Source organism: Felis catus, chromosome E1 (assembly GCF_018350175.1).
Source record: "Felis catus isolate Fca126 chromosome E1, F.catus_Fca126_mat1.0, whole genome shotgun sequence".
Classification (NCBI taxonomy): domain Eukaryota; kingdom Metazoa; phylum Chordata; class Mammalia; order Carnivora; family Felidae; genus Felis; species Felis catus.
In genome coordinates this window covers 18,015,913-18,039,451 of record NC_058381.1, presented here as the reverse complement: position 1 = coordinate 18,039,451, position 23,539 = coordinate 18,015,913, and the positions used below count along the sequence as shown (strand labels likewise).

The 23,539-nt window shown below is 47.0% G+C and overlaps 1 protein-coding gene and 1 pseudogene across 3 annotated transcripts in view; one reads left to right on the top strand and one right to left on the bottom strand.

The window, feature by feature from the left end:
• The first annotated feature begins 73 nt into the window (after positions 1 to 73).
• LOC123382080 lies at positions 74 to 23,115 on the top strand (annotated as a pseudogene).
• FAM222B (family with sequence similarity 222 member B) overlaps positions 3,476 to 23,539 on the bottom strand; it is a 76,949-nt gene continuing 56,885 nt past the window's right edge. For 2 of the 3 annotated variants that reach the window (XM_003996476.6, XM_003996477.6), the window contains exons 2-3: positions 16,620 to 16,741; positions 3,476 to 5,972 (exon numbers count right to left, since the gene is read on the bottom strand). In XM_003996476.6, coding sequence (XP_003996525.1) covers positions 4,366 to 5,972; positions 16,620 to 16,701 — 1,689 coding nt within the window. In that variant the 5' untranslated portion in view covers positions 16,702 to 16,741 and the 3' untranslated portion in view covers positions 3,476 to 4,365. Of the gene's footprint in view, positions 5,973 to 16,619; positions 16,744 to 23,539 lie in introns of those variants that run through there. The other variant, XM_011288991.4, reaches the window with a different exon arrangement.

Genomic DNA, 23,539 nt, shown 5'->3' with positions numbered 1-23,539 from the left:
GCGCGGGGCCAAGGTCGCCGTGCTGCTTGCCGCTCTGCGCTGCTGGATCGCCCTCTGGCGGACGACAGGGGAACTGCACTAGGCTTTGTGCGGAAGACAGTTGCCTGCCGCTGCCATCTGGTGGTTAAATGGGGGAGGTGCATTTTACGAGCCTGGAGTCCTTGATCCATACCCCACCAAAGACTGCCCCCAGGCAAGTCTTTCTTGGTCTAATGATCATAGCTGTTGTGTAGCAGACACCCCTAAGCACGAATGTACATTATTCGTTTAATACAACAGGCAAATGAATTTGCTTCTATCGCCATACTAAAAGGACGGCTCAGTCGGCTGTAGTGAAGATTTACTGAGACGATGCTTGTTCCCAGCGCAAAACGTGCTTGACAGAATGTTAATCCAACTCCAAAGCCCAGCCCATACCCAGGGACTAGGCTGAGCCGAGGGCCTTTTGAAGGGTATTTGGATTTTCTCATCCACGTTCATTTATTTTTCATACAGCCCTCAGTGAGTGCCTGTGATTATCCACATTTGACTGATGAGAAATAGGAATAGAGGAGTGAACTGATTTCTCAGTGTCTTTCAGCTGGTTTGGGACAGGGCCTGGATTCGGTTTTAAGCTCTAGCAATCCCTAGTAATACAGCTCCCTTCAATAATGGCAGCAGAGTTGGGTTTGGATCCTTGCTGTGCTTGCTTTTTGCCAAGTTGCTTAGTTACATGGGGCACCGTTACTCTCATTGGTAAAATGAAAGTAATCCTGTTTACCTAGACTTGTAAACTTTACAATTAATCAGCATAAAGTCCCTTACTCTTATTGCCTGGCCCTGTGAAGAGGCCCGATGTATGGCAACTATTATCTACTAAGGAGAAGGTTCAGGGGTGGTAGTGTTTGCCTTTTCCACCCTCCCACACACAGGTTGAGGTGGAAAGACCCTTGACATTCAGCCTGGGGAACCACCAGCTTATTAGCCTTCAAAAGGTCAAATTCACTGATATAGGGGGGAGATGGGGCCCTGGCTGCCGGCTGGGAAAGATGGCCCCTTCTCCAGATAAGCCATCTTTGGCACAGCGATGCCTGGAAGCCCGCAGGGAAAACCACCGGCTACCAGGGGCTCCAGCAAATGCCTTCTCTTCAGCTCCTGCGGCAGGTAATAGGCGACCCGGCCGGCATCTGTCTCCCAAGAGAAGCCGGACATCCTCGGTCAAGCTTGGGCTCCCTCTGCCGGCAGGACCGTGTCACTGCACCACTCTAGGGGCGCACTGACTGGGAAAGCCGGATGGTGCCTCCCAGAGTTGCCCCCACACCCAGGCCTAGACCTCATTCCAGTGCTGTTGCAGACGGTCAGAATCGCTATGTGGAACTATGCAAAACCTGAGGTGCTGGTCTCCCCGCGCATCTGGCCAAAGAGGCCTGGCAGAGCTGGGTTCACCCGTCTACTTAGCTGCAGGACCTTGGGCCGACTGCGGGTAGGGGACCCAGGTAGAAGGCTTTCTTTCACAAGGATGGCGTGAGGAGTAAAGGAGGCAGGGGCACCTTACAGAGAAGGGCGTGCTCCGAAGGGAACTGTACTTTCAATTCCATCAGTACTCGGAGGGGCCACTTCTCAGGTCACAGATTGCGGCACCTATTACCTCCAGCTGTCAAAGGCCCTCAGAAATCCCAAAGTGGTGGAGGTGGGAGAAGGGGAGGGAGGGGCGTTTTAGTCTTCAGCTGGCTCATCAGCAAAGCAGATCCTGGTTTTTCAACGGTCCGTGGACTGAAAGTGGCAGCACATGGAGCCTGTAGAGCGGGGCGGTAAACCACACTTTCCCACGGGTCCCAACACGCCCGAGCGCCCCGCCTAGGGGAGGCCCTATCACGTGCCGGCTGCCCAATCACGGCAGCACCTGGTCTGGCATCACAGACTGGGAGGCTTCCGAGTGGGCCCGACACTATAAGGGCTCGCGTCCTACAACTGAGGACCCGCTTCTCTCGTGGAGAGCAGGCACGTCAGAAATCATTACAAGAAAAGTCACCTCAAACATTCACAGCATTCAACGAATAGGACAAGTTCTGGTGAGTTTTTTCTTTTTACTGGTTTATAATAATCTTAAAAACCCCATCACACCCATAAACCACCACAGGTGAGCAGATGAGGGAGATGGAGAATGAATGCTACAGTATGTGGACAGTGTAGGGAATCCGGGGTATGCTTCCCTAGGGGCAGCGTGGGATGGAGGCAGGGAGTGTGGATAGGAGGCCCTGGCTTGGACCCTTATTGCTGGTTGGGGGTTGGCTGGCAGAGGGGGGAGAGAGGCTCAGGGTGAACTAGGAAACATCTCACACCAAAGGCAAGGGCAGTAGGGGGTGGGGGGGAAGAGGGGCCACAGTACATTTTTCCATGCAGACTAGGGGTGGGAGTGAGAGCTTCAGAGATTTGCACCCCTACACAGGAAGAGATTTGAGGGTTTGAGGTTTGATTTAAAGCCCCCAAGTTGGTGTCCGGTCCCATTTCCTAAGATAGCAGCTCACCTTTTGGGGAGAGGCATTGGAAAAACAGCAAAAATATCTGGTTTGGAGATCAAGCAAGGGATAAGGGGGGACGGTGGGGTTCTCTCAGAGAAAGTGAGAACCGGAAGGGACCCTGGGTGAGACGGTGGCGGTGAAGCCTTGGGAGAAGGCGCTGCGCCAGAAGCTGCAGGTGCTCCTGAGGGCTCAGGGACAGGGAGGTACCAGTGTTCAGAGACGGCAGGAAAATAAATTAGGACTTCATGTTGCTATCATTTGGCATAACACAATCAGGCATTTTTTTTTCTTTTTCTTTTTTTTTCTCTTTTTAAATATAAGGCAACTTGCCAACACATAATTTAAAAACTGGTCTTCAGTCACATTGCTTCAGATCACTAGAGAATTTCTGGCTAAAGAACAGTGGATAGTATAGTAAACAAAACCCCAAATCTTAAATAAGAACATCAGCTCACATTCCCCAGAGACAAGAGGAAAGGTAAGGGCTTATTTGGTTTAAAAAAAAAAAAAAAGAAAAAAAAAAAAGGCAGAGCCCAACTTTAACAGAAGGGTGCAAAAAATTACAAAACATGATCTAAATTTAAAGTTACAGAAAAGTTTTAAATTTCTAGCCAACTAATTGCCACTTGGGAATGAAACACGTTGAGCGTGGGGTGGAGGATGGGCATGTGACAGATGGGCGCGGGCAGGAGGGGCTGCTTCCAATGTAGGTCCGCCTCCAGCTGTTAGAACCATGCTCATTTGGTAAAGGAAGAATTCAAAGAGCTTAAGGCTTTGTGTTTTTTTTTTTTTCTTTCTTTCTTCATTATACTGAGGGGCTGCAAAAGGAGGTGACTAGAGGGTGAATGTACCTGTGGGGCCGCTCACACAACGCTACTCAAACCCACACTACATTCATACAGAAACAGGACATTTAAAACTTACAGTGTAGAGCAATATTCTTAGCCAGTGTAGAGAACCAAATGCATTTTAACTTTTTTTTTTTTTTTTGGTGTTTTTAATTCCGAACTCCAATGTGATCATCCTTTCTTTACCTACTTAATTCCTCAAGATCCTATTTTGTTTTGCTTGTGTTTTTGGAGGGGTGTGGGGGATGGGAGCAGCAGGTGAGTTGGGAGAGAGACAACAGTGAGAAAGGGATCTTGGGTGTGCTGGACAGTTACTACCTTTCTCTAGGGCTGGAAAGGGGTGTCAGGAACTAAGATACCAACACAAAGACGCATTTTCCCCCCAGGTCTCAAGGCTATGGCCAAGTGCCTACAGGGTGCCCTTGAATGTAGCAAGGGCAAATGCAGTGACTCTGGAATCCAGATTTAAACAAAGCCCTGAGGAATGGAGAGGGGTGGGAGGAGGTGAAGATTGGGTCAGTTTTGAGATCTTTGGGTGAAGAAGGAATTAACTTCCAGAGCACTTGGGAAGTCTGGGTTCTTAGTCCCAAAGAGACAGAGGCAGACAGGGAAAGTCCTAGCTTAAGGGGCTGGGTACCTACGGCCACCTCACCTAGGGCCCTTCCTTACCCCACACCTCAGTCCTAAGGAAAACGGGCAGAGATGCAAGAAAAGGCAGGAGGTGGCTGGGGGGAAATGGTCAAGGTGGAGGGACTGATAGGCAGTAGAGACAAAAGCTTGGAGTTGGGATTAGGTCCTAACACAAACCCAGAAGTTGCTGGGGATGGTGGAGGGGAGGGTGAGGGCACCAGGGGATCCCCCGCTGTCCTCAAATAGATCCCACCAAATTCCCTTAGACCTCTAAGAATGATCACATTGGAGCAGCGAAACTCTGAAACTATCCAATTACTCAAAAGTAAGTCTAAACCTAGGAGGGTGATGTATGACGTGTAGCTTGTGGAGGGCACCGGGGCTACCTATCTATACCCAGGGTGCTGAATATGAAGATTTCGACTATCTGCGGGATCAGGGGCTCGGTTGCCAGGGGCTCGGTGGGCCTTGCTCAGCATAGCCAGGCTCTGTTCTCGAAAGCAGGCCTGCTGGAAATCCCCGCTTAGGTAATCCACTGTTTGCATCAAGCTGTTCTGGGTTGCCACTGGACCGCCCCCGGCCCCTGCTCGGTAGTGGGCCCCAGCAGCCGTCCCACAGTCAAGGGGTGCACCCGTGGGCTGCCCACCGTGGAACGGCATGGCGAGGTCCTGAGACCCCGAGCTGTCGCTATTGGGAGTGGGCAGAATGTTGTTCCACAGGGGTTGGAAGTAGTGACCATTGGGGTAGGCCAGTGGGGCCGCCAGGCCGTTGACAGGTGGGGATGGGGTTGGCTTCTCCAGGGGTGGCTTCAGATGGAAGGACTGTGCCAGGCAGAGTTCCTGCGGGTAGGCAGGGGCCTTGCCCACAAAGCCAGGCCCTGCCAACTCGCGTCCTGCTGCGTGCTTGCCTGTCAGGCCAGGGGCCGGCGTCCCACCGGCCTCACTGCACATCTGCTGTAGGTGGGCCAGCTGGTGCTGGTTCCAGGCGACTGGCTTGAGGTCGCTAGGGTAGCCAGCAGGGGCTCGAGAAATGCCCGTGGGCAGGTTGACAGGGCCTGCGGCAGGCAACGCGGCTGTGGCCGCGTGGGTGTGCTCCATGGGATTGACCACACATGAAGGCATTGGCGTGGGGACGCTGTGGGTCGACACCCGGGTGCTTGCATTGATGAGCAGACTGCGACTAATGGGGCTGGGGTTGGCGATCTGGCCCTCACACACTGAGGTAGTGCTGATGCCTGCCCTCGTCTGGCAAAACTGGTTGATCTGGTGCACGATGCTGCTCAGGTCCGGGGGCTGGCTGTGCTGCAGGGTGGCCGCCATTGAAAGGGGGATAGTTGAGGTAGACACGGTCACATTCGGGGGGGCATCTGAGTCTGGCATCTTCCGGCCTCCATGCAGCAAGGGATTGGGGGGGTGCTGGAGACCCTGGTGAGACAGGGCCTGAGGGTGGACCAAGCCCTGGGTTTGGGCCATGGGCTGAGGGTGGCCCAGGCCCTGAGGCTGCTGGAGGCTCTGAGGGTGGGACAGCGCCTGGGGTGGCGGGATACCCTGAGGGTGCTGCAGCGTCTGGGGAGGGGCATGGGCCAGGGTCTGTGCATGCTGCAGGGCCTGCTGGCGGGCCAGAGCCTGGGCCTGGGGGTGGGCTAAAGTGCTGGGTGCCACAGTAGCATAGGGCGCCACTGGGGGGTTCATGATGGCCTCAGGGAGCAATCGGGCTCGGGTGCCGTCAAAGTCCTTGAGTATGCTTTTGGCTGGCACTTTGACAATGGCAAGCAGGCCTGCCTTGGTGGCTGCCTGAGTCGGGTAGGGGCTGTAGCGCTGGGCTGATGTGTCGAGGCCGTTCACAGTACGACGAACGTGTTTCCGCTGGGGAACCTTCACACTGTTGGGGAAGATTTTTATAGTCAGTGGGTTGTTTGCGACCTTCTTAGCATACGCGTCCAATTCGGCTGGGGTAGGATAGTGAGCAGCTCTCATTTTCTGTGTAGTGTCCCCTAGAGAGAGAGAAGGGTAAGGAGAGCAAAGAAGGAGAGGGAGCTCATCAGTGCCAAGCCAACCAGCCCTTCTAGATTCCCCTTTTGAGGGCCTATGGTGGAGTAGGGGTTAACGAAGTTATCCCTAGTCTTCATTTTAGACCCGGCCTCACTGAGCCCCCAACTAACAAGCACTGCTAACATTCAGTCAGCGCTCACAACTAGCCAGGCCTTGTGCCAGGTGACAGGCTCTCGGTGAATCCTCACTACTGCTTTAGAAGGTGGGTACTATCAGGCTTCTCATTTACAAATGAGGCCACCAAAGATCAGAACAGCAGAGCAACTTTCAAAGTCCCGGATTTTGGAGAGCCTGAACTTGGCCAATTCTCACAGAAGTAACTGAAGGTTGCTCCTCTAAGTGGAAATCTCTCCAAGTTCCTACCTGTTGGCCTCAGCAGTGAAGGCTCTAGGCAGACGCTCTGGTAAAGAGGGTGCCTGGAGTGACTGCCCTTCAGTCTGCAGTGGCCGGTGAGGCAGCAGCTTTCTCTTGTGCCTTGGCAGCTGGGGCACCATACCCACTGGGTGGGCATCCTGGCTCAGCAAACAGGATGTCTTTTTTTCAGGAGCAGAGGAATAAGCTGCCAAAATCCCTCCCCTAGCCTTATGTCACAAGTTCACTTTTGTTTACAGCTTACCCTCGGCCTGACTGGGTGAAGATCAAAAGGCTTTATTTATTTCCTCGTGGGGGGTGGCAATAATGACAGGGCAGCAGGGAGGGAAACTGAAAGGTTTCAGAGAATCTTTAAGTCCTGAGTGCCAAAAATAGTCTGTTTGGCCCTTGTCAGCTGTCACTTTCCAAAATGAAAGAGGAAAAACCTGCCTGCCTTTGGAGATGGCGGAAGTACCCACTCAATGCGCCTCATTAATGTTAACAGTTTCTTTGTTCTCATCTCCAGGGGCCACCCAGCAGGGGGCTCCAGCGGATGTTGGACCTCCAGTCAAAAAGGAAAAGGTTCTGAGAACAAGAGCTCTTTAAAGATGCCAGGCTCCTGCAAAAGGTCTCAGCTCTGTTCTCCCTCTCTGAGGTAGGGTTTCTCCCAAGTGTACACAGAAGGTGCCTAATAAAGGCTTGCTGCGTAAGTACCCAGTCTGCCCAAGCAGAAGGAAGGGGCTTGGCTGGGAGCCTAGGCTCAGCTAGCTAACTCCCACCCTATTTCCTCCCCTTGCAGAAGGCAGCCAGGATAGAGCAGGGAACAAACTGACTGAATGCCCAGCTTGTGGCCTCAGCTGCCTTGGCCCAAGAAGACCCCATTCAGTCACGTCACTGGGCATCAACTGCAAGAGAAGGGGGGCAAAGAGTGTGCCAGAAGGAGAGGGCACAGCTGCCCTCATTTGGTGGCACTGCTGGTTAGCCTGCCAGCAACTGCTTAGAAAATGCTGCTCTTGGAGGCAGGAAAAAAGAGCTGACATCCGCAAGGCACAGCGAGATTTGGTCCCATGCTCACCAACGTAGAATTTAGCAAAAGAGTACAGAGTGGAAAAGAGCTGTGCTGTTAGGGGCACCACGCCTCGAAGTAGCAAGGACTCACACATGTTTAAGTTCTACTTTATTAACCGTACAGGTTAGACGCTCAGTCCACAAATGTTCGTTAGATGACCGATTTGAAGAAGGTCTTAAAAGGATGAATGTGACCATGACGGTTGAGGGCAAGAAGGGGAGGGAGGCAGAGAGGCCCAGAAATCTCCTATCCACTAGGGATTACTAGCTGGTGAGCAGAATCAAAGCCCTGACAGCGGAGTGTGAGTTCTGCTGCTTCTTACAAGCCACTGACCCTCAATGGGCTTCAGTCTCCATAAAGTGGGGCTTTTTTCTGACCCTTGTTACATTCTCCTGGACAAGAAAATACCAGAAGTCTGGGATCACTGAGACATAGTCCCTCGAGACACCAGAATTCCATTAGAAGCTGCCTAGGTCAGCCGCTGCACTTGGGTGTCTGACTGGTCAAAATCAACTGAACAACTCTGGGCTCAGCTGAGTAATGGCAGTCAACAGCTGCTGGGTTTTAGTTCAGACAGGTAATACAGGTCTGCCTCTGGGCTTTCCTCCACAGTGGTAGGTTTTTCTCCTTGAAGACCAGGTGTGAGAGAGAGGTATACTGGCTTACTGAACAATCGAGTTCCTTTGTTCCAAGTCAGTACCAACTCTCAGGGTGTTTTCTTTCTCCTAGCAGAGGCAGAAGGTAGCTTGGCCTGATTCAGGAGTATGGAATGGGACACTTAAACCGGATTGGTTCTCTTTTAGTTCTCTTTTCCCTGTTTCTGCTGATGTTGACCACGGTGATGACAGTAGTCAGATAAAGGAATCAGAATCAAAAGAAAATAAGGGTGGGAAGGGTGGATACAGGCTACAGTATCTTTGTTTTGAGAGAGAGCGTGAGAGCGCACGCAAATCCCATGAGGGGCAGAGAGAGAGAAAGGGAGAGGGAGAGACAGAAGTGGGGCTCAAACTCACAACTGTGAGATCATGTCCTGAACCAAAGTCAGATGCTTAATTAACTGAACCACACAGGTGCCCTACAGTATCTTCGTTAAGGAAGAATCTCAAGGATGAGAGAAGTATATTGGACACAAAAAAATTGGCTACATTCTTGGAATACAGCACCACCTACCTCACATACCAGACTTGAGCTTAGCACTTAAAAAAAAAAAAAAAAAAGTTTTCTTAACACTTTCTTATCTCAGTCCCACAAGGGCACCCTGGATGCTTGCTTTCTTCTGTAACATCTTCCCTTAATTAAGGGTACAGCTAACACAAATACCATGGCTTTGTAAGCAACTTATTTACTATTTTTTAAAGTAAGCTCTTTGCCCAAGTGGGCCTCAAACTCACAACTTCAATATCAAGAATCACATGCTCTACCAACTAAGTCAGCCAAGGTGCCCCTGTAAACAACTTATTTAAATAGCTGGTACCAAAGGTGTCATCAATGGGGAATAAGGCAGGGTAGAGAATAGGGAATCTGTGGTTAGAACAAAGAGAGATCCAGATTCAAGTACTGGCTTTATTATCTGACTACTCAGGGTCTGTCTCAGTGACTCTTCATTTATAGATTAAAAAAAATTTTTTTTAAGTTTACATATAAATTAGTTGGCATATAGTGCAACAATGATTTCAGGAGTAGATTCCTTAATGCCCCTTACCCATTTAGCCCATCCCCCCTCCCACAACTCTCCAGTAACCCTCTGTTCTCCATATTTAAAAGTCTTATGTTTTGTCACCCTCCCTGTTTTTATATTTTTGTTTCCTTTCCCTTAGGTTCATCTGTTCTGTGTCTTAAAGTCCTCATATGAGTGAAGTCATATGATACTTGTCTCTCTCTAATTTTGCTTAGCATAATATCCTCTAGTTCCAACCACATAGTTGCAAATGGCAAGACTTCATTCTTTTTGATTGCCAACTAATACTCCATTGTGTGTGTGTGTGTGTGTGTGTGTGTGTGTGTGTGTGTGTGTGTGTATCACATCTTTATCCCTTCATCCACTGATGGACATTTGGGCTCTTTCCATACTTTGGCTATCGTCGATAGTGCTGCTATAAAGATTGGGGTGCATGTGTCCCTTCGAAACAGCACGCCTGTATCCCGTGGATAAATGCCTAGTAGTGCAATTGCTGGGTTGTAGGGTAGTTCTATTTTTAGTTTTTTGAGGCACCTCCATACTGTTTTCCAGAGTGGCTGCCCCAGTTTGCATTCCCACCAGCAATACAAAAGAGATCCTCTTTCTCCCCATCCTCGCCAACATCTGTTGTTGCCTGACTTGTTAATGTTAGCCATTCTGACAGGTGTGAGGTGGTATCTCATTGTGGTTTTGATTTGTATTTCCCTGATAAGTGATGTTGAGCATTTATTCATGTGTCTGTTAGCCATCTGGATGTCTTCCTTGAAGAAGTGTCTATGCATGTCTTTTGCCCATTTCTTCACTGGATTATTTCTGTTTCGGGTGTTGAGTTTGATAAGTTCTTTTTTTTTTTTAAGTTATTTTTTTTTTCAATGTTTATTTATTTTTGAGAGAGCGACAGAGGCAGAGCATGAGTGGGTTCAGGGGCAGAGAGCGAGGGAGATACAGAATCTGAAATAGGCTCCAGGCTCTGAGCTGTCAGCACAGAGCCCAATGCGGGGCTTGAATCCATGGACAGCGAGATCATGACCTGAGCCAAAGTCGGGCAGTCAACTGACTGAGCCACCCAGGCGCCCGAGTTTGATAAGTTCTTTATAGATTCTGGATACAAACCCTTTATCTGATACATTGTTTGCAAATATCTTCTCCCATTCCGTTGGTTGCCTTTTAGTTTTGCTGTTTCTTTTGCTGTGCCGAAGATTTTTATTTTGATGGGATCCCGATAGTTCATTTTTGCTTTTGTTTCCCTTGCCTCCGGAGACGTGTTGAGTAAGAAGTTGCTGCAGCCAAGATCAAAGGTTTTTGCCTGCTTTCTCCTCGAGGATTTTGGTGGCTTCCTGTCTTACATTGAGGTCTTTCATCCATTTTGAGTTTATTTTTGTGTATGGTGTAAGAAGGGTCCAGGTTCATTGTTCTGCATGTCGCTGTCCAGTTTTCCCAGCACTGCTTGCTGAAGAGACTGTCTTTATTCTATTGGGTATTCTTTCCTGCTTTGTCAAAGATTAGTTGACCATACGTTTGTGGGTCAATTTCTGGGTTCTCTATTCTGTTCCATTGATCTGAGTGTCTGTTCTTGTGCCAGTACCATACTGTCTTGATGGTTACAGCTTTGTAGTATAGCTTGAAGTCTGGGACTGTGATGCCTCCCTGCTTTGGTTTTCTTTTTCAAGATTGCTTTGGCTATTTGGGGTCTTTGCTGGTTCCATACAAATTGTAGAATTGTTTATTCTAGCTCTGTGAAGAATGCTGGTGTCATTTTGATAGGGATTGCATTGAATGTGTAGACTGCTTGGGGCGCCTGGGTGGCTCAGTCGGTTAAGTGGCCGACTTTGGCTCAGGTCATGATCTCGCAGACCGTGAGTTCGAGCCTTGTGTCAGGCTCTGTGCTGACAGCTCAGAGCCTGGAGCCTGTTTCAGATTCTGTGTCTCCCTCTTTCTAACCCTCCCTCATTCATGTTCTGTCTCTCTTGGTCTCAAAAATAAATAAATGTTAAAAAAAAATTTAAAAAAAATGTGTAGATTGCTTTGGGTAGTATTGACATTTTAACAATATTTATTCTTCCTATCCAGGAGCATGGAATATTTTTCGTGTGTGTGTGTGTGTGTGTGTGTGTGTGTGTGTGTCTTTTTTCATAAGCTTTCTATAGTTTTCAGTGTATAGATTTTTCACCTCTTTGGTTAGATTTATTCCTAGGTATTTTATGGTTTTTATTGCAATTGTAAATGGGATCCATTCCTTGATTTCTCTATTGCTTCATTGTTGGTGTATAGGAATGCAACCAATTTCAGTGCATTGATTTTTATTTTTATTTTTATTTATTTTTAAAAAAAAATTTTTTTCAACGTTTATTTATTTTTGGGACAGAGAGAGACAGAGCATGAACAGGGGAGGGGCAGAGAGAGAGGGAGACACAGAATCGGAAGCAGGCTCCAGGCTCTGAGCCATCAGCCCAGAGCCTGACGCAGGGCTTGAACTCACGGACTGCAAGATCGTGACCTGGCTGAAGTCAGACGCTTAACCGACTGCACCACCCAGGCACCCCTGTGCATTGATTTTTATATCCTGCAACTTTGCTGAATTCATGGATCAGTTCTAGCAATTTTTTGGTGGAATCTTTTGGGTTTTCCATATAGAGTAAATGTTCTGTGAAGAAAGTTTGACCTCCTCCTGGATGATTTGGATGCCTTTTAGTTCTTTGTGTTGCCTGATTGCAGAGGGTAAGACTTCCAATACTATGTTGAATAACAGTGGCAAGAGTGGACATCCCTGTCTTGCTCCTGATGTTAGGGGGAAAGCTCTCAGTTTTTCCCCATTGAGAATATTAGTGTTGGGTCTTTTGTACATGGCTTTTAATGATCTCAAGGTATGATCCTTCTATCCCTACTTTCTTGAGGGTTTTTATCAAGAAAGGATGCTGTATTTTGTCAAATGCTTTCTCTGCATCTATTGAGAGGATCATATGGTTCTTGTCCTTTCTTTCATTGATGTGATGAATCACGTTAATTGTTTTGCGGATATTGAACCAACCCTGTGTCCCAGGTATAAATCCCACTTGGTCGTGGTAAATAATTTTTTTAACGTATTGTTGGATCCAGTTGGCTAATATCTTGTTGAGGATTTTTGCATCCATGTTCATCAGGGAAACTGGTCTATAGTTTCCCTTTTTAGGGGGGGGGTCTCTGTCTGGTTTTGGAATCAAGGTAATGCTGGCTTCACAGAAAGAGTTTGGAAGTTTTCCTTCCATTTCTATTTTTTGGAACAGCTTCAAGAGACTAGGTGTTAACTCTTCCTTAAATGTTCAGTAGAATTCCCTGGAAAGCCGTCTGGCCCTGGACTCTTGTTTTTTTGGGAGATTTTTTTGATTACTAATTCGATTTCTTTACTGGTTAAGGGTCTCTTCAAATTTTCTATTTCTTCCTGTGTTCAGTTTTGGTAGTGTATATGTTTCTAGGAATCTGTCCATTTCTTCTAGATCACCCATTTTATAGGCATATAATTGCTCATAACCTCTTATTTTTATTTCTGAAGATTAAAAAAAATTTTTTATTTATTTTTGACAGAGATAGAGTGTAAGCATGGGCTGGGGAGGGGCAGAGAGAAGGGGAGACACAGAATCCGAAGCAGGCTCCAGGCTCCAAGCTGTCAGCACAGAGCCTGATGCAGGGCTCGAAATCACGAATGATGAGATCATGACCGAAGTCGGACGCTTAACTGACTGAGCCACCCAGGCACCCCTATTTCTGAAGATTTTTTTTTTAAATGTTCATGTATTTTTGAGAGAGAGAGAGAGAGAGAGAGAGAGAGAGAGAGAGAGAGAGAGAGAGAGAAACAGCAGGGGAAGGGCGGCAGAGAGAGAGGGAGACACAGAATCGGAAGCAGGCTCTAGGCTCTGAGCTGTCCGCACAGAGCCCAATGCAGGGCTCAAACTCACGAACCACGAGATTATGGCTTGAGCCAAAGTCAGATGCTTAACTGATCGAGGCACCCAGGCACCCCAGTCACTCTTCATTTATAAACAGGGATGATACCTGCTGGTGTACCTCATAGAACCACTAAGATCAAGAGATTCAATGAATAGGAAAAAGGTCTGAGAACAGGAACCATGACTATTGAAAGTTATTATTCAAAGATAGTAGGTTTGGTTGAGTGTGTGCATAGACAGGAAAAAGAAACCTGACCAAGAAAGCCCGCTGGTCTTGAGTCTGGGAGTTAAATGCAGCAGAAAGCAGTGCTGTCTATGCCAGGGATTGGGGGAGAGTGGGCAATCTCCCTGAATCCCAGCTTCCCCACAGGGGCCTCCCTGTTTATTCTATTTTGAAGGTCAGAAGATGCAAGTACCATATGCGGCAGGAAACTATCAATAGGTGGGAGATGCCCAGGCAGTGTGTTTCAAACACTGGCTTTGGAGTCTGACCCGAGTATGACTTCTAAGCCTAGTTGAACAGTAATGTGACGTTGGCAAGTGCTACTCTATTCCTTCTCCTCAAAAGAAAGATGAGAGTCTCTCATATGGAATCATTGAGGAACGAATGAGAACAAAGATAACAATGCTCAAAATACTGCCTGGCATACAATAAGCACTCAACAAATATTAACTAATTTGAGATTTCTATGGGTTTATCCAGTTACTGGGTCAATGCACCATTTCCAGGACCTTCCACTAGGGGGCGGACAGGCACAGAAAGTAGTAGTGAAAAGTGGGTGATTCTGATGTTTGTCTCAGGCCCTGATACTCTACAATGAGGGAGGTCAAAGTTGTTGTCTAAAAGATTATTTGAGGACCAAGAACCTTTGGTCATTTCAGCCATTCAACCAGAAATATTACGATATACCTGATAGTGAGCTGGGGAAGGAGAAGCAGAGGCTTGGTTGGGGTTAATGGCGGGGGGGGGGGGGGGGGGTCCAAAAACACATTTTCGGTTGAATTGGGAAAAGATGGGTCAGAGGAAATTTTGCCAAGTAAAGTTCCAAAACAGCTGAGAACTCTCAAAGCAAGTGACAGCGTGGAATATAAAACCTAGAAAAGCTCTAGAAGGGTATCTACCTAACCCCAACTGTGGTCCTGTATCAAATACAAGAACCACCAAAGCCAAGATGTTCCTTAATCCAGACTACCCCATGGCAGGATGGGAAATGCGTTACATTCTCCTACACACACAGAAAAGGAAGGGGAGGTGAGAAAATGTTGGAGTCGGAAGGGACCAATTCTGTGATTCTATACATGTGGTGGGTTTAGCCTGAGGAAGGCAATTAGCCAGGTGACTTACAGAGCTGGCCAAGAAGCCACATGTCCCGTCTCTCCTGCCTTGAGCTCTTACACTACAAAGCACAATAATCTACAAACATCTGTGCCCCATCCCCGCGCCCTCCCCACCCAATACCAAGCTCTGTGTTTCTAACAACTTGTAAGACCCTCCTGAGGATGAGGGGCAGGGAAAGAAGAGCACAACTACAAAACTGGTTCTCAGGCCTCTATGCTAAGAAGCCTGGGCTTTGAGTGGGTCTTGGTGCCGACTCCAAAAGGGTAGAGTTGATGCTCCATCTCACCTTAAATGCTCAGTGCTAACGGCTCTAAGTCATACGGCAGAATTTGTTTTCTTCTACATTTTGGGAGAGGTGAAAAGAAAGCAAGTCAGCTTAAGACAGGTTTTCTTCTCTGCAAAGGCTTGTGTGTAGTTAAGGATAGTAATCAAGTGAGACAAAGGGATTCCAATACGCTATTCCGCAGACAAGCCTGAAACCAGGGAAGGTTATTGCAATTCTTGAATACAAATTTGAGGACAGTGGTTGGCAGAGGATACTCTGAGGCTGCTTTGGGAAGGAGTGTAGATCTGAAGTCAGCACCCAAGATAAAGCTGCCTATTTGCCTTTCTTCACAAATGGCTCACCCTTGATACTCCATCTCTGGGTAAAGCTGTTTGAGTACACGAAGGAACTTAGAGTAGCTCGCTGACCTTGCTTCTGTCATGCTTCTAAGTAAACTCCCTTATCCAGTTGTGTCCCTGGAACCCCAGAACTAATCAAAATGCAGTTAGCATGCAGATTTCAGTGGCCAGGGAACACAGACAACTTTATCACCCAAATATCATTTATTGAGAGAAAGATGGGGAGGAAAGCTGGTACGGCATAGCATAGCTTGCCTATTGGGTCAGGCAGCTACAGGAGGAAGACTGTTAGTTTTAGCTTGTCATTACAGGAATTGGAATCGTTGGCCAAATCCCAGAATTCATCAGGCTCTGGGTCTTACTCTCCTTCAAAGAAATGAAGTCAAGAGGCTAGACCATTTTTAACTTCTGAAGATGATCTCCCCGATCAGGGTTCAGCAAACTACTGCCTGTGGGCCAAAATATAAAATATAGCTGCTGTGTTTTTGTAAAAAGTTTCATCAGGACACAGCCACACTCACTTGTTTACGTGTTGTCTATAGCTGCCTTTGCCATGCAACAGGGACCCCAAAGCCTAAAATACTTGCTTATCTGGCCCTTTACGGAAGAAGTTTACCAACCCCTGCCATAAAGGATTTGGGTAAAGTGCTGAAGCACCTTTTCTATTAAAGGGTAAGCCTAAACGCCTCAGTGATTTCCCCTTTTGCTCTGAAAGGACGGTCTATCCCAAATTTAGGGCCATTTTTATACTTGAAGACACTGTACATGGTAATGAGCTAGGAATAGAATCTTTTCCTTGCACATCATTGTAGTGCAGGGACAGAAGCCAGGAAACTGGGAAGATATGAGGCCTAACGCTCCAATTCCAGCCAGTTTAAGACAGGAATCTGGGGCACCTGGCTAGCTCCGTCAGTGGACCATGTGACCCTTGATCTCCTAGATCTTAGGGTCATGAGTTCAAGTCCCACGTTGGGCACAATTTACTTTATTAGATTCCTTTTTTTTTTTTTTTTTTTTTCTCAAAAGCTCAATCTTTTGGGCAAGTTTATTAGCAGGAGTATACCCAGAGAGACTGAGAAAGCTAGCTCCCTATCCCTTCTGTAGGTGAAAGCTTCTTTACTTGTAAACTGAGGTCACTGGCTCAGCAGACAGCAAAGCCAAAGGGAGCTGTTTCCATAGCAGAGAATGCTCAGAGTCCAAAATAACAGAAAAGGGTCAATAGTTTATTTCTAAGATACAGTAAGTAATCAAGACTGTGAGTTTTCATTCAATTGCTCATGGGGGTTCAAACTGAAACACCTTTGAAAGGTGATATATATATCCCTGTAAAACCCCTTAAGGCTTTGGTGCTCAACAGATAGTTAGCAGCAACAATTACAATTAAGATGACAGACACTGGGGAAATCTAGTATTTAAGAGGATCTCTCTGATTATAAAAGCGTTCACGTTGTGGACAAGTTTTGTAGCTGCTTTCTTGCTGTCTGTGAAGAATATCTGGGAAGTACCAAAGTTCACAGTCAACATACCCCTGATGTTCCCCTGGGATTACTCAAATGTAGGGACAAAATAAGGATTACACCCTACTCCGGGATCCAGATTACTTACATTTCTGAAGTCCAGTGTTCATCTGCGTGTGAGGAAGAAGCTGAAAGGACAGGTCACCTGGCCCTGGCAGACAGGCTAGCATGGCAGACTGGCATCAACACAACATGAGGCAGTCACTCACACTGCAATGAACACAAAAACAAGGTCATGGAATACAAGGCAACTCACTCAAGGAAGATACCAGGGACACTGGATATGAGCAGCAGAGGCCCAAGTTTAGATAGATAAGCAATTTAATTAGCAGGATGTTGGTTGAAAATATATCCACAGCAACAATTTGCCCCTGTTACTATGGCTAAAATTCTGTTTCAGTCAGCACAGATACATGGGCCACGAGGGGAAATAAAACCTGGAAATACCTAACCACACAAATAACTGGAGAATAAGGTGTACTGGTAAAGTCTTTTACGGTTCATAAGCTTTACATGCACTCTTGGCATTTGCATTTCCTGTAGATGGCCTCTCCCTGCTGCTTTTGGATAGGCCCATGGGGTTGCTAGCTAGATACAGGACATTCTAGCTCTCCTCTGTGTCCCAGCTCCTAAGGCAGGAGCAGAAAGGCTAGGGCAGATTCTAACGGAGGTGAAAGGAAAAATGACTTCTCCCTGAAAATAGAACAGGGTTCCTGAAGAGAGCTGGCCCTAATAGGGCCTGGCTCAGTCTATTTACAGGCCTGGTTGGGGCAGGGGCAGTCAGACATTTCCAGAGGCAGTACAGTATACGAGTTGCAGAGACACCCAAAGTCCAACTGGCTATGGCAGAAATCTGAGCTTACTTTTATTAGGAAGAAGGGGCAAAGCATCCTAGGAGACACAATTAACTACTGTTAAAGCAAATTCTGTTTGTAAGTTTCTGAGGATTTACCTTTCCTATTGTCTACCACACAATTAGTCTCCCTGGACCCCAGAAAAGAAAAAAAATTTGCATTGTTCCCAGAGTAAATCAGTGAGGTAGCAGGCTGCCGGCAACCCTCTCTAGGCAGGTAATCCTGATGTTATGTCAAGATGGCATGGTTTCATCTGTGGTGTCTACCAACAAGACCTGCCCAAGAGAATAGACCTGATGTGGCCTTCTGTAGGGAAGAGCAATGCAAGCTCCCTGTGTACCAAGGACCAAGCTTTTTCAAATAAATATCTTATGCTAGAATACATGAAATTCCTTTCCCAAGCGGCAAAACCCAGAAATCAAGGTGGCTATGTTAAAGCTTTAATCCCAACAAAAGCGGAGTGGGGGGAAAGCTCAAGTGTTAAAGACCGCAAACCCTCTTTTCTTTCTCTCTGAAGGGCCCTCTCAGCTATGTGAAACTACCTGTCACGAGGAGTATCTGAGAGCTCCAGCTTGCAAGGCCAGGTAGCTAAAAAGACACTTTGTAAAAGGGGCTGCTCAAACTGTGTCTAAGATAGCAACTGCGGAAAGAACTGAAGATCGAATGCTTCAATGAGAATAGAGCTGTCCAAGAGTTCTGGCACAGATTCAGCCTTTTCAGGTCTCCGGTGGGTGGGATAACAGAATGTACACAGGACGCCAACTGCAGCGCCTCAAGAAATAAAAAGGCTTCTGTCGGGGTCAAATGACTGAGGTACAGTTTACAATCCTTCTCTTGTGAATGCTGTTCTCTGTTTAATAACCTCTCCCCTATGGTCCTAATGTAGGAGAAGGCAAAATCCAAGGAAAGGAAGGGAGTTAACAAATACTGGAGCCTAATATTATGAAATGGGCTGTATGAGGGGCTTTAGTGATGTTTTCTCAATTAGGTCTCCTAGGACTTTCCTGGAAACAGGTGGTAATTCCACTTGTCACCTGTCATCTCATCATCACTCACCTGGATTACTACAATAGCCTTCTAAATGGTTTCTCTGTTCCACCCTTGCCCCTATCACCCAATCTACTCTCCACACAGCAGCCAGAGTAATTTATTTGTTTAATTAGAAAACTTATCAACTCAAAAATCTCCAATGATTTCCCATCTCACATAGAATAAAATTCAAAATCCTACCAGGTCCATAAGGCCTTCCATGATCTGTTACTACTCCTTCTCTGACCTCATCTTCTAACCTCCCCTGCCTCTCTTTCTTTCTGATTCCACTTTCGGCCACAGTGGTCTCCTTGCAGCTCCTCCAATGAGCCAAGCACACTTCCACCTCCACACCTTGTACTCCATCTGGACAGCAGCAGTACTGTGATGACAGAGCTACAGAGGACACATCCACTAAGCTGTCCTGCAGATACACTCTTACCTTGTACTTTCTGGAAAGAACCAATCTAGCATGATCACCGCAATCTCTGACATACCTACTAAATCTTGATGCCTACAACCAGGAAGAGATGAAGGGGGGGCTGTGGATCCTAAGAGTTGACCATAACATATTGCATCTCAAACCACAACTCTGGATTTCCGATAGGAAGAACAGGAGATAATTAAACCAGCTAAACTGCTAAACTGCAGCAAAGACACATTAATGGATTTACTGACAGTGAACAAAAGAGCAAAAATAATAGGTGAATTCTGTAAAGACACAAGAGAGTCAGGGCACCTGGCTGGTTCAGTCAGTGGAGCATGTGGCTCTTGATCTCAGGGTTGTGAGTTCAGGCTCCAGGTTGGGTATAGAGATTACTTTAAAAAGACCCTAGGAAATCAATTTTTCATTTGGGCAGGAGGGGGTGAAGGAAGAAGAAGATACCAGAGCTTGGGGCCCTCCATGATGACGTCCCCAACAAGAACCACCCAGCAACTCGAGAAAACTCATTATCGAGGCTAAGAGTACAGCCCTAATTTGTGACCCTTTAAGAGTTCAAGGCTCTATCTGCCATCCCTTCCAAAAGACTGCTCTCTGTACTAAGGAGGTCTTCAAGCCCCTTAACCAGTTTTCACTTAAGTCAAGAATCAGATTCTGCTACGTCAGGGAAGGCAGGGAATGTGGCAAAATCATGAAAGTTGTGATGAAACAGGACGGAAACAATTCCCTTCCACAACCCATTCTAGAAAGAAGGGATGTGCAGTATAAAGTACTTCTCTGGAAGCTGGCAGCTGGGCACAGGCCTTTTCTTTTAAAACTTCACACCACCCACATATTCTGATTACCACCTGGCTTTTTCTAAAAAGCAAATCCCAATATAAGTTTACCGTTGACACTTCCAGAAGCCCAAGGAGAGCCAGAAATCAACACTAGCACTACCTCCTGAAGGGGCCTCAAAATTCAAGTTCTGACTTCTAAACAGAATCAAGTAGTAATCTAGAGCTCAGGCCAAATGAGCTGCACACATTACAGAGAAAGTAAAAAAGATCTCCTTGGCAAAGCCTCTCTGTGCGCTCTCAGCCAGCGTTCCCACCGCCAGCTGGCCTGCTCCCTAAGCAGGGTGACTACGGTATCACAGTAAGCCCAGAAAGGTGTTCAAACTCTCCTGGGGCATTCGCACCAGTGCTAGCATTTCCAGACTATCTCTAATCGAGGAACAAAACCCTTGTGCCCACTGGGAAAACTCAAAAGTACTTTCATCTGCCCTCCCACCCACCCCCACCCCCACCCCAGTCAGAAGACTGCCAGCAGTTACATTAGAGTTGTGATGTCACGCTCTGCTTTCCTGGGTGGCATCTGATAAAGGACTACCTCTACCTTAGGGCAGGTCTGCGCAGGTAAGAAAACCTCAGCTGGGTTTGTGCTACTTGTCCCTGTTTATGCTTAAGACCACTGAAAGGTAGGGATAGGAGAAGATAAAGTGCTGGAAAAAGGATTTATTTTTACTCAGGGGGCTCTGGGGTAAGGTGAAGTGGTCTACAGCCATCACTTCCAGCCCAGTTTCAACACCCACAATCCACTGCCTCCCACTACACTTCTTTGCCAATTCTCTCTCCTGCTTTCCCTTCCCTGCAACCCCCCCACCTTCAGAAAGAACCCTCCCCCCTCAAAAAAAAAAAGTTGACTAGCCCAGTAGAAACTGATTCATGCTGTAGTTCAAAAATTTGAATCTGCCATTGTGGTCTTGAGAGAGAGCAGGTGTGAAGCAGGAGTGGGGGTGGGGTGGGGTGGGGGTGGAGGAGAGAATCCTAAGCAGGCTCCACACTGTCAGCAAAGAGCCTGATGTGGAGCTCAATCTCACACACGTTGAATCATGACCTGAGCCAAAATCAAGAGTCAGACACTTAACCAACACAGCCACCTAGGTACCCCCCATGTATATGCATCTTTAGAGAATATGATACTGAGAAACTGCATTAATAGTCCTTAGTATCTCTAATTAAAGCCTTCTCATCCAAGAGCTAAAGGCTTATCTAAAAAGACTACTTATTGGGGCACCTGGGTGGCTCAGGCAGTTAAGCATCAGACTCGAGCCATAGTTGTCCTGAGATAGAGCTGGGCATGGAGCCTGCTTAAGATTCTCTCTCTCCTTCTCTCTCTGACCCTCCCCCACTCACCTGCATGTGTGTGTGCTCCCCCTCAAATCAATCAAAAAAATAAAAAGACTACTTTTTGATAATGGGGAAAAACATTTTATCCTACTGCTCCCTGTTCCTTTACTCCTGGCATCCAAGAAATTAGGCTAAAACCTAATGGAAACGCCAAACTACTGCTCTGGGGGATAAACAGGGCAAAAGACAAACAATTACATGTTTATCAAATCAGACTGCAAAATCAGTCATCTTTATGGTCTGTTACAATAAAACAATCTATTCAACAGGTAACTTTGTCCAGATTTAACTGTGAACTTCTGCTGAATTCAACTTTTTGCTAATTACCCAACCTGAATAAAGTTCAGCCACTGCTCAAAGGCATCTTTCTTCTCTATTTTTAACCCATAAGCAAGTTAAAATTCACTTGGAATTGTGACCTCACAACTCTAGGAGGGTGTGGGGGGATGGCGAATGTTCAGTCTGGGTTTTTTTTTTTTTTTAACACTTACACTTTTATTTTTTATTTTTATTTTAAGTTTATTTTGAGAGAGAGAGCACACGTGCGCATGAGTCAGGGTAGAGAGAGAAGGAGAATCCCAAGCAGGCTTTGCACTGTCAGCACAAGCCTGATGTGGGGCTCGAACTCACAAACTACAAGATCATGACCTGAGCAGAAATCAACTGAGCCACCTAGGTGCCCCTGGACTTTTTAAAAATTATTTGTTTTTTTAAAAGTAATCTCTACAACCAGTGCAGGGCTCTCAGGATCTCAAGATCAAGAGTCACATGCCCCAGGGTCTGAGTCGGCCAGGAGCCCCAGGGCTTATTTTTTCAAGTCACCCCACTTAGGTGTCTGGAAACACGACTCCTACTAACTACCCTTCAGAGCCTGCCACACAAAGTCATCTTCCTGTCCTGGGTCCCACTCCATCCTAGTCCAAAAGGTACTTTCTCTACCAGTGCTTTCTTCAGCAAGGATGCTCTTTCCTGGATCCTCTTATTATTTAACTCATCCATGACCCAGTGCTTTCTCTTGAATGTGTTATTCAGGTACTGGGAAAGTATTCTCCCTGGGCATTTTTTTTTTTTCAACGTTTATTTATTTTTGGGACAGAGAGAGACAGAGCACGAACGGGGGAGGGGCAGAGAGAGAGGGAGACACAGAATCAGAAACAGGCTCCAGGCTCCGAGCCATCAGCCCAGAGCCCGACGCGGGGCTCGAACTCACGGACCGCGAGATCGTGACCTGACCTGAAGTCGGACGCCCAACCGACTGCGCCACCCAGGCGCCCCACTCTCCCTGGGCATTCTAACCTTACAACTTAGGTGTGTGTGAGCTTCCTAACACCAGAACCTGTCTTTTATTTATCCTTCTAAGTTAGAGAGTCAGGAACCAGATTATCACATAACAGATCTTGAATAAATATCACTGGCTCACATTCCTGAAGATAGCATATACTTTAATCTCACGCTCTGGAAATTATCTGAATTTGCATCCTTGAATCATATAGATAATACGAGTGCTGACAAGTGCCTGTGCCTGTGCGTGTACAGGTACCTTCACTCTGTGAGAGAACAGAGGGGATTAAAAATGCCTGGGCAGCTCTTTCCACCTCCAGCAGCCATGGTGAGAGGAGCTGATGCTGCGTCCGCCTACCTGCAACAGATGGTCCTGCAGAAGTGCTCCAGCTTCCTGATCAAAAGGAACAAGCAGACACACAGCACTGAACTCAATATCCCGAAGGCTCACAACTCCTGCTACAACCGGTGAGTTCACCACAAGACTTTGGGCATGGAGCCGGTGGCTGACGGTAGAGGCTAGGGGTGGTCGTGAGGCTGAGATCCCACCAGTGAAAACCCCGCACCTCCTAGGACTGGACCACCATTAACAAGAATGTCCGGGGCAGCCTCTGCAGCATCAGGCACATGATCCTTAAGAACAAGCACTGCCCAGATCTGTGCACGGCTGCCATCCGCAGAGCCAGTACCATCTTCTGCAGCCAGAAGCCCGAGAAGGTGAAGAGGAAGCTGGCCGCCCACCAAGAGCTCCTGAGCACCTGTGTCCCACCTCCAAAGCCATAAAGATATCAATCACCAAAAAAAAAAGGGGGGGGGGGGGCTGGGCACTTGAAACAAAAAGCCCAGCTACTACTTTTATCTATATACTCTATTGAAAAAGTATCACTTGATTTCTGTGCTTTAATCTCCATTAAGCAGAAATCAGTGTTCCTAAAAATGTGAAAATGCAGGCTGTGTTTATTGTAGGCAGTGAAATCAGAACTTGTAACTTTTCATTATGGTATGTAATAGGTTTGAGTTTCCAAAGGCCTATCAAGGATGAATCACTTAAGATGAACCATCTTAGACTGACTCTGCATTTAACCACATTCATAACTGCAAGCAGACCTGTCAGAGTGGGTAGAATTTCACTCACAAGTACCTGAGACTGTGCCTAGCAAGACAATGAAAACAAGAAACCACTTCATTGAGATAAGACACTAATATTGGATTTTTACCTTTTACAATTTTC